General features: G+C 50.3%; 2 protein-coding genes across 2 annotated transcripts; one reads left to right on the top strand and one right to left on the bottom strand.

Annotated features, from left to right (window-relative positions):
• Positions 1–1,997: 1,997 nt before the first annotated feature.
• PFICI_08148 (Histone-lysine N-methyltransferase) lies at positions 1,998–4,649 on the bottom strand (the record flags this gene model as incomplete). Its single annotated transcript, XM_007836729.1, has 1 exon — positions 1,998–4,649. One exon carries the CDS (start codon positions 4,647–4,649, stop codon positions 1,998–2,000), a length of 2,652 nt encoding a protein of 883 aa, XP_007834920.1.
• Positions 4,650–8,935: 4,286 nt separating this feature from the next.
• On the top strand, positions 8,936–10,095 carry PFICI_08147 (uncharacterized protein; the record flags this gene model as incomplete). Its single annotated transcript, XM_007836728.1, has 3 exons — positions 8,936–8,965; positions 9,029–9,143; positions 9,206–10,095. The coding sequence occupies 3 exons, from the start codon at positions 8,936–8,938 to the stop codon at positions 10,093–10,095; spliced, it is 1,035 nt and encodes a 344-aa protein (XP_007834919.1).
• Between the last annotated feature and the right edge of the window lie 1,154 nt (positions 10,096–11,249).

Here is an 11,249-nt window from a genome sequence, read left to right as displayed (position 1 = left end):
ATCCCAGGGTCTTTTCGGAAAAAGCCTTGTCACTATTGGGCTGTGATTGGAGCAACCAAACGCGACGGGCGTGACGGGAACCGATTTACCGATGGTGCTTGGTTGTATACTTTAGTGCATACTGTCAAACAATGACTCTGTTCTGGGATGATTGCCTGGGCGATGATAATAAGTCTTGCACGTTAGTGGTCGCGACTTATTTTTCAATCACGGTGATAACTCATCATGTTAGCAAATCGGTTAGACCCCCCATCGCAAACCCCGACCAGCAGATGGTGAGGTCCCGAGTTCTCATGTCTGCATCTTGGAGATCTTCCCATCATCGATTAGGCATTGGCACGCAAGTGCAATGATGTCACTGTCAGCTGTTCAGGGAAAAATCCCCCACGCCACGAATCTGGCATTAGGAGCAATGCTTCGTCCTCCACAGCCCGCATAATAGTAGGCATGGGGAAAAAGTGATGCCAAGAGCTGCTCTTGTCATATATCGTGACTCAGTCTCCGAAGCCACATGTATAATTCGAGGTCCCCATTGGACCTTGACTTGGAGTAAACACTTAAGAGCCATGGCCTTGATGTCGTATCGCAGCGGCTCCGACGTGCAGGGGTCATTGGACTGATACAGTGTACCCTCTGCCAGGACTAGTATCCCGTAAGCGTGTTCAACTGCTGTGTCACACGCTGGCCACGGGGAAGCCGGATATTTCATTCTTTTGGCGAATGAAGGACTCGTCCGGCTCTATCCCGAGATCCCTCCTGTCGCTGCTCGTCCCATTTACGGCTAGGTAGAGCTGCTCAGATGACCGAGCAAGGGGGATCTTGGACTTGGAATCCGACCACCTCCCCAAAGTCAGCAAGTAAACCACGGTTTTCCAATGCAACCAATTGGTCGTTGCCAAATCATTTCCCGTTCCAATCACGGGAGTTCGATAACTACCGCCTCCATCTAGTAACTGCTTGCAACTCTCTGGCCCGAGGTATATGTCTCGGAAATCCGCAGTATAGAGCCATTCATTTGCAACGATGGAAGATGCACACGTATAGTCGATGGCCCTCACACTCTCGCCAGATAATACATTTGTCGAATCGGGCTGCTTATCATCGCCAACATATTTTATTGTAATACTATTGTCTACATTATTTATTTGCAAGTCGCTCATCAGACACGGTAGTCCATTTCCGCAACTCAACGAATTAACACAGCTATAGGCAAACAATCATGGGGTATAGACTTTTTCCTAATGACTGACATGTATTTCATGTCGTCTAATTTGACTGCACGTACAACACGCCATCCCTCTAGATATATATGATATCAAGATTGACCCATTCTCACCACCGATATACCAGGTCTTGAGGCAGTCACAATACTGCCCCCAACAGATTCACTTCACCGCATTATTAAAGAATACACGCCACTGTTGATGCAGGATAGCCGCTTGTTCGGTGACGAATCCGAACAACCGGCGTCATGTCCCCTTTATGCCTCGAAACAACCCAAACGCCTATGCCGCTCACCACCTTTTATGTAAAATGTGAAGGCCCTTTTGTTGTCCGGGCGATGCTCAAAATGTCATAACAAGGATGAAAATGGTCCAACTTGGCATCTTGTGTCTCAATGCCGTCCATCCAGGGAGACGCCGGTTGTTGATGACGAAAAAAAAAAATGCGAAGAGTAACAAAGTAACAAATCGAGGCATGATTGAGGGCAAGAGAAGAGAGAAGAAAAAAAGACACTTGGTGACATAGCATACACATCAACCAAGGGACTATAGCGCAAAATGAAGGGATTCGATTGATCTGCAAGCGCTCGAAAGAGTTGCGTCGTTGGGTTTTGCAACAAGCGAGGAGCCATTATAGAACAAGTCAATATCGCTTTTTCACCATGGCCAAAGTTTGGCAGGTAACGGAACGTTCTGGCTTGCTCTGGTTGAGCAAGTTCACAGCAAGGCTTATGTGGACTGTTGATTGGCAATGTCCAACTAGGCGGGGCAGGTCTAGTGGCTCAGGACAGTAGATTGCTGTTGATTACCATTGCCAAGCTGTTCTCGTTCGAATTCTAGCCTGTTAAGCTCATTTTCCCGTTCGAGTTCAGCTTCCTGCTGCCGGAGGGCATCTGAATCGGCCGAAGCCACCACGTTGTCAGAAGCGTCCACAGCTGGAGGGGGTGGCGGAGGAGGTGGCGGCGTAGGTGCATCTTCCTCTTTTACGCGTTTTGCGTATGGCTCGGACGGGTTCGAACCGGTATCATCACCGTCATCCCGCTTCCGTTTCTGCTCCGACGGTGTGGAGTTGGCGCCTTCATCGTCAGTCATGGCCATGTCATCTTCAACATCATCGTCCTTCAGTTCGGCCTCAACCTTGGCGGCAGTTTGCGGTCCTTTGGGTGAGCTGCTGGCTCCGTTTCTGAGCTTGTCGTTCTTCCTTCTCTCATTCGCATTGTACTTGACAACAGCTTTATCAAAGAAGTCCTTGACGTAGCTCTTGATCTTCTGCTCCTGCTTTTTGGATATCGTATTCGGATCTTCAACACGGCGATTTTTGTAGTCTGACGCAACTAACTTCTTGTTCACCTCCTTGGCAAACTTCTTCAGATCCTCCTTTGGGAGCTTGTGTCGGAATTTGTCCATCACATATTTGACGTGAGGAAAGAGGGTGTTCTCGTATATCTTCATCTGCTTCTCAACAGGGAGCGAGCGCCATTTTTCCTTCTTGGCGTCTTGGGCAGGTGTGCTGACTTGCTGGGGTGTTTGGGTGGCAGACTTGGGCTTGGATACAGAATCAATAAGATCCTGCAACGACTTTTGCTCCTGCACAGCTCTGGATGGTGCCGTTTGGAAGGCCTCAGGCGCCGGGACATTTGGTTTATGCCACTGCACAGTTCCACCTTTGGTATAGAAATAATACTTGCCTGATTGGTCATACGCAATGAACCAGCCAGGCGGAAGTGTACTCTGATCAGGCGGGCGACGCTGGCGTGGCTGATGAACGACATTCATGTTTCGCTGGGGTACGCTGTTTCGAGGGCCTTTGGGAACATTGTCCGGCAGCGGGGCATTGGTGACTTTTTGTTGTGGCTCCTCAAGCCGGGGGCCGCCACGACGTTCCTCAAAGGAGTTGACAGGTGCAGTAGCCCCTTGAGCATTTCGGGCTTTGCGAGGGATACGATAGCCTGTTTCCAATTTGCTCCAAGTTTCCAGCAACTGCTTCGACTCAGCTGCAATATCCTCGTGCTCCGAGTCGACCAGAGGTTGAACGACCACGTCAATCTTGGAATCGGTAATCTTGTTTCTTGTTAGGCGCGGGAACCTGTTTAGGATATGAAGAATTTGGAGAACCAGGTTGCGATCGTCTTTGAAAGAGTTGAGCGTCGTTTTGAGGATCTCATATCCGTGGACGCGGACAATGCTGGGGAGGAGACGTTCCTCGCAGCGCTCGATACGCTCCAAGAGTTTAGCAGCAATCCATTTCTCTTTGCACTGCATGAGCGAAGCCATGACTTTTTGCACCCCCTTTTCATCGTCAAGACCACGAGCCTGTACGCTATTAACGTAGTCTTCATCGTCTTCCTCAACTCGCTTCTTGCGGGGCTTCTTGACGACTGCGACCGTGGTATCCCAGCTGTCGGCATCGTCAATGCCGAGGGCCTCAATCGTTGCAGCAGACAATTTGGTTGCCCGCTCTGTCTGCGTCTTTCCACCAATGAAGCCAATACAGTTGCTTTCACCGCAGTAACAGGGCTGAGGGTCTGCGCCATAGCGATCGACGTTGTAATTAAACACGAGTTCTTCGCCTGCCTTGACCTCACGGCTGGTGAAAATGCCCATGCGCATCTTAGGGCCAACACACCACTTGTCGACATAGCAGTTGGGGTTGCAAGAATGGTTGCAGAAGCGACCGAGGTTACCCTTCTTGGTCGCATCTACAAACTCATTCTTGTGCAGAGACATGAAATAGAAATGCTTGATACCTTCCTGGTCGTATTGCATCATTCGCCGCCGGAATGTTGGCTCATTGATGACCTCACCGATATACTCATAGATGAAGGTGTTGGCTTGCAAATCCGAGTTTGCTCGTAATCCAAAACCCTTCTTCTCCGTCTTGATGACAGAGACGTTGGCGTATCTTTTGTGTTGAAAGCGTTGATTCTCGCAGCCGTCGCCACAGTTACACTCTCGGTCGAAGCACTCCATTTTGGTGATACGGTTGATGCAGTCGGCATCTTCGCCACATGCATGGTTCTTACCATCGCGCCACTCCTCAGCGCAATCGCAATCCAAGGTATCATGTTCCGAAGCACCAAGAGATTTGGATCCGTACAAACAATCCGGAATCAGTTGAAAGTGGCCAGTAGCCTCCTCCGTGACGTCGGGGAGGTGATTGAAGAGAGGGGGTTGCCGAGGTGCTGACTTTTGCGCGCCCTTTCGAGACTTTTGTGGTTGTACCCCATTCACGTCTGGCGTTGACGCGCTGTCACTGCGTGGCTTTTGGTCTGGCGACATGCTATGCGACCTGGATCTCGAGCCACTGGACCCTGGGGCACTGTCGTCCTCTTTCTTCACCTCGGTCTCGTTCACTGCGAACACGTCTGGTTTGGTCTCAACCGTCAAGCCCTGGAGGCTAGCTTTGATGCGTTCTTCGTCCTCCATGGTGGAAGACGGATCGGCAAATGATGGCAACTAGGGAGGGTCGTCGTTCGCCGAAGTGGTAGTTGCGGAAAGAATTGGCGGCAGGAGTATGTTTGCGGGAGTCTCCAGTATAGAGAAGAGTTGCTGGCGACTGATGCTAGTTTTGCGCACGAAGGTTGAAGGGGGTGAAAAAAAACTGCTGGGCCAGCTCGAGTGGCGTCCCTGCTTTCACTTCTCAAGGTGCTCAGCGGGCCAGAAGGCTCTCTCTCTCTCTCTTTCTCTCTCAGCAAACTGCCAATATCTGCTGCAATAAATAAAACAACCTCTTCCTGCGCGATCGGCCTGCCTTATAGCATTCTACTGTGCCTTTTGATATGTTCCAACAAGGCAGAGGATAATGGTGCGAGAATGTGCAGGAGCGCGCAATGGAGGATGTGTCCAAGACCTAGCGCTACGGTATGCCGCGTCCTCCTCTGAACATGGCAATGCGACTCGTGTCAATTCGAAGGTTCAGCAGGTCGAGGTCGAGATAGTGTACTGTGTGCGCAGCTGATGAGAGGAAATCCAGGAGGCGTCTATGTCGGTCGGGATTGCGCCCATCAATGGGACCAAAGAGCACAAGATTAGGAAAGCAGCAGCAGAAGACACACTCACGCGGCGACGGGAATGGCACAAGAAATCACCAACTACCAGGTATGGGATTCGCGGTCGGGGAAATAATGGGGAGAGGCGCCGATGCGTGGACCCCACTTCTTCCGCCCAATGGTGGGAGATCAGTGCCAACTTTGCACTAAAAGGTTAAATCTTAGGGCAGATTGGTAGGTAATGTAGGTAATTGGTAGCAAGCAATTCTTCCATTGAAGTCGAAAAGCTCAGCGGGCTTGTTCACCAAACAGCTGGCCCGAATCCATATCCCTTCTCTGTGCTTAGGTAATCCCCGTGGGGATTATCTGTTTGCAATGACTTTTGTTTTAGACTGACTTTCCCTTTCAAAGCTGATAGTCCTCTGCAAAATTGTATTACCTTTTTGTAGCTGTATGATGCACTTATGCAGACATTGACAGACCTCTTTGTTCCCACAGCGATTGCCCACTTTCTAGTGGAAAATTGCTTGAATGATGTATAAAAGACAGAAATACCTGTATCTGCTTACTGTGCTTGGAGTCTCAGACACAACAAACTATCCATGAGTTGTAACCAAGACTGCTGATTGAGCTGTATTCGACATACCAACATTGGGTAAGAGGGCCTACCTTGAGTACCTAGTTGGCACGTCGTGTGCTTGGTCTGTTTCTCACCGCCAAAGTTTTGGCATTGACGGCATATTAAATGTAGGAATGCCCAAGATCTGTTCCCTCAGAGGAGAGAACAAATAGAAATGATGTAATTGGGCTTGGTGAGCAAGCGCATACGCAATGGCAGATACCCGAGGGTAGCTAATCGGCACTGATGACTGCTCTTATTCCCTAGTGCCAGCGCATCTCGCAGTTCAGCTAACATCAAGGTCGCCTTTCCCCCGGATCATCCAACGCTGAACAATTGGGGTTTCGGAGCCATTTACAAATTGGTAGGCATTGTACGGACGGATTGTACATGGGTGGATCCTATAGAAAGCTGCCAGGTCATGCCAGCGCATTGTGCATGTAGGTAGCAGAGGCGACACTTTTGATGGAAAGTCGAAAAGGCGGTATGGACCAGAGAGCCCTATATAGATAAGTGTTGGGTCCCAGAGCGGGAGGGCTTATTGATCTTTTTAGAATTTTTCAAGGGAAAAAAAAGCTGAAGCAAGGAGCAACCAGAAACAAGAAACAAATTCTCTTTTCATCTCAAGTCGCCATCGTCGCACCCCATCGTCGTTTGTCATGCGTTTTATAATACGTATGGTACATACCTACTCAGCAAATCAGGAATGCATACCGTGGCGACCCTCTCTGCTCTGCCAGGATTTATTATACATACATACAAACGATGGCGATCAATGGTGCTAGATCTCCTCGCCTGATCAAGAATGGCTGATCCGACATTCCCATACAGGTTGGACACGACGCCTGAACGAACTCTTGATCCGTGCTTGCGATAGGCTTGAATGATCTGGACGGAAAGTGCAGTGAAGAGGCAGTTGGGCAGTATGATTGGCGAGTCGACAGTCAGCTTCAGCCACTCAATCTGGCCTGGGGACATGTGCCGCTACCGAGCCGGGGAAGCTTGAGATTCGAGGAGCTGCACGGCCAGCGAAGCAGCAACATGTCGACCAATGAAGGCTTGATCGCATTTCTGCATCGACGACAGGCCTTGCAGCGGAAATATGAGAGATCGAGTTTCTATTATTATTATTTTTCGCAACTTGCCCCTCTTGGTGTGCTCTTGCTGAGATGCCGTACCGCAGGAGCTAGGCGTTTGCGAGGAGGAGCCGGGCCGTTTAAATCTCTCAAGCAGCTTTCACTGCAGCCAGCAGGCATCTTTTTGCGCCAGGTACCTGCCTGCCTTGCTGGTACAGGTCACTGCGTTACAGATCACATGCGATGCTCAAGTACCTTGGAGCGGCCGACGATCACCACTGGTGGCCGCTAGGGATGGTCACCCTAGGACAGCTTGTGCATTCAGGACTGCAAACAAAAGACGACAGAAAAAGGCAATGCATCATGGTTGAAGCAATGTGTTATGCTTTTTGCCTGCCCCCTTAAAAAGCAAGATTTCTCACCGTCATCACTGGGTCAGGCGACCAACCCAATTTGCTCGAGTGGTCAGCCGTATTGGCTCATTGAGGATGTTCCGGACGACTCAGATGAATCGCGTCTGCAGGAGACCAAAACCCGGAGGTCGTCAGTCCACTCAGCGTCCAGAGCCGAAATGCTGATGGCTGCAGCGAGCTTGAATAGCTCCCTCAGGCCTGCATTGGCAGCAGGTGTAACACGGTGCAATTCTACACTACTCAACCTGGGCCCTTGGCCTTACCCCCCGTTTCGTTTCTGCATGCCTCAATTGACTGGCCACAGTTCCCAATTGGGAAATCCTCATTTTTTTTGTGCAGCAGCAGCAGCAGCAGCGAAACCGCACCAAGCAAGCACCTCGCGAGCTAAGGTCATCTTTTGGGGCCGACCTTGAGAGGACAGGCCAAGGCCCATGGGCAGCGGAATTTGATTTGGGATCCATCCACCCGGGCAAACATTTCTGTCTTGGTCAACAGAAAGAGAGAGAAGAAGGTAGAGAGACGGACAAAATCGTGCATCCGAGGGAGGAGGCGAGAGCAACGACTACCGACTGGCTGTAATCATTCACTCTCCTAGGTCATCATCATTTCTGCGTTCATACCATTGTTGTTTTTTTTCCTCCCCCTCGCCTCGAGGCCCTCCTCTACGTAGGTCACATACCTGACCATCAGGGATGTTACCTAGGTACGAGCTGCACCGACCGCATTTTACTGTCGACGCCGCCTCAGGGATTGCACAGACTCTCTGGAAAGCTTCCCCGGATAGACTGAATTGTCGGCTATCCGAGACTGGTCCTGATTAGAGTGTACCTTAACAATTAATAACCCGCCGTCGCGGGGTCTCTCGGATCCCTCCCGCCCTGACAGACTGACTGACAAAACTGGTCTGTCCCAGGCAAGCCGCAAGACAAGACAGGCACACAGGCAGGCAGGCAGACAGACAGGCGCTGGACTCGAGACAGGCGGCGACCAAAGCTTTCCGCGCGCTACTTTTTACCTTACCTCGACCCTTGCAATAGAGGTAGCAACCTTGATCTTTGCCGATCGCAAACCAGCGCGCCCGTCGCGAGGTTTCTCAGTTGGCAGCTTCACGACGTTTTGTTTTCTGTACTACTCGAGCTTCTCCAAGACACGGCCATACACTCGTTTGACATCTGATTCGGGCATCTCGCCAAAGACGCGCGCTTGTCATACCTTTTTTTTTTCCTCTTTCGCGCGCGTATCCCATGCCCTTTTCCGCGACTCTCTGCTAGAAGCCCCCTCCTGCATTCTTCATCTGGACCTAGCCACTCCTATGACACACATCCCTCGACTTTCTGGCCTGCACAGCGTCCGTCCCCTTGCCTCCCGTATCACAGCCGCCTCCTGTTGTGTAGTGTGAACCGCAGCTCTTTGCGTGAGGCAGCCTTCTTCAACTTGAAATTTCCATTTCACTAGGCTGAGCAGAATCCTCTCGTTATTCTGACAGAACTGCAAGCTACATCATTCTTGTTCTTTATCTATATTCTGCTTGAAATGCCATGATTGCAGCTCCGGTAGCATTTTCCCTATTTCAATCCTCAGTCAGCACCGGCGGTTTCTCGCTGCGACATTCGCCATGGAGACAACATGGCAAGACCCCGAACTCGTAAGTGAAGCCTGTCGGACTCGGTGAAATGCAGCTTCGTATTCACAAAATTGTTTGTTGTAGCGGTTCCTGCTCGGTGAGATAATCAAGGCAAGCACAGTAGATGTGCCGATCCTCGCAGAGTTCATCAGGGCTCAGAACATTGATCCAAACTGGCTGAATATGCAACTCCCCATCGGTAGGTACCATGCGTATTGGTCAGTACTCTCATCATCTAAGAACGAAGGCTGACATGGCTAGGTCGCACCATGCAACAATGTATGGGAGCCGCAGAGAGAGTTTTAGCTATACATCAACCTCCACCTTCGACATACTATGGTCTGAAGCGCAAATCCCTGGAAGCTAGCGAGCAGCCGCCGAAGAGGCAGGTCACAATGGGCCCAATCGAGTCGTCTCATCCACCACGCAATATCCAACCCCGTCCTATTGCAAGCAACTTTCAGTCTGTTCCTCTCAATATGAACAGCAGTCCGGGTACGATTCCGGTAACTGGAAAGAAGCGAGGGCGCCCATCCAAGGCCGACAAGGAAGCCCAAGCTCGTGCAAACTCGTTTCGGACAATGGAATACGCACCCATCATACCAGCACCTGTACCTGCACCTGTACCTGTACCTGCACCTGTTTCTGCGGCAGCGCCGATGACCACCATCAACATGGCGCATGCGCGCGAGTACATACCTTCGCCAGGATATGAATATGCAGGCAGTACGATGGATATGCAGGGCAAGAAGAGGGGCAAGCTGGGCGAGTATTCACCCACAGGCTCCTATCTTCTACCTTCTCCAGCGTCTGCGCCAGATCATCGTGCTCCTCCTGAACCTGTTGAACAGCCTAGCCGGACGGGATCGCCTAGAGATCATGGAGGAGGCCAGCCGGGGGATAAAAGACCGTCAACTTTTCATCAGCCAATGCAACACCCTTCACCCTCACCGAGGCAGACACACTCGACGACGCCTGTCCAGCAGTCCAATACACTCCCGCCTCTGAAAAGCGATCGGCCACACGAGCAGTACAGACCAGAAGCTCCTCGCGTCGACCCCATTTTCCCAGATCGGGATAGGTCCAGAAGCGGTTTCGATCCCATGACACGTGCTACACCACCAATACCGACCGTCGCAAATAGAGGCTAGAGATGTGTTTTCTATTCATCGTGGAGCCTTTGAAAGGCGCCTTGTGTGTGGTACTATGCTATCGTTACGAGCATGAGAGATGATTAGATATTCTGAGCTGGAATCACTACTTTGGACTATGTCTATCTACACCAGACCTGGACCGTCAGAGCATCAAATCTGTATCGGAAATACGCGTACACGACTTGATTATTGCCGATCTATACAATGCCGGTCGATCATTCGAAAAGGTGCATACTTTATATCACCATGAAATTATGCTTTCCAGGTTCGTTTCATGTTAAATGGCAAGAACGCGCCACGTCGCCTGGTAGCTTGCTTTTGCGATAACTTCATTTCCTCGGCGTCTGGTACACGGGCAGCTGGTGGGCATTATTATACAATACCCCTTGCGGCATTTGCAGGACCAATGTGTCCTTCATTATACGATATGATACCATAAGTCATTGTCCCTTTTCAATTTTCTTTTTCCTTATTGGCTCTCGGTATACATACAGTTCATCTTATACGCGGTTACAAGGCGTTATCAAATGCGAGGAGGCAACAGGGCGGATTCAATCAACGGAAGAAATCTTTTATGAAGGTGTCCATGTGTGTACAATTTTTTGGGGGCAACTGAAATGTACGTTTGCAAAGGGAACATGTGCTTTGAAAGATAAAAGAAAAAAAGGGATTCATGGTTTCGGTACAGAGGGTTTTACATGGCAACTCTACAATCTAATTGGAAGGTTAACACGTGCCCTCAAGACCCTGCGCGTTTTGAAGCACAGCCGTGCCCAACGTGCTTGCTACATCATGTTGCACGACAGCCTCTTTTTTGTGTTAAACCCTCTCCTACCGAAGCGGCTCAGCCCAGGAGAAATGCTGCATGATATATAATCGTGACCAATGACATGCCGTCAAACACATTTTCAACTATGAAATATGCGACACCCACGGGCGGGGCATGCCGCGTTTCGTTCTGCTCGACTCTTCTTGCCCTTTGTTGGATATGCCACACTTTGAAGATAGCTGGAAGATGGGGGTTTTTATTGTCCAACCCATTTTTCAAGGGACTTTTGTTCTAGACTACGCAGACGTACCTGAACAGGACACCAGGCAAGTTTTCATTTCCACGGGGGTAAATCATGCTGCCCCCATCTCATACCAGATAA

Source organism: Pestalotiopsis fici (genome assembly GCF_000516985.1).
Source record: "Pestalotiopsis fici W106-1 unplaced genomic scaffold PFICI_Scf_5, whole genome shotgun sequence".
NCBI classification, from domain to species: domain Eukaryota; kingdom Fungi; phylum Ascomycota; class Sordariomycetes; order Amphisphaeriales; family Sporocadaceae; genus Pestalotiopsis; species Pestalotiopsis fici.
Note: the sequence above shows the minus strand (reverse complement) of the source record. Positions and strands in the feature narration are given on the sequence as shown.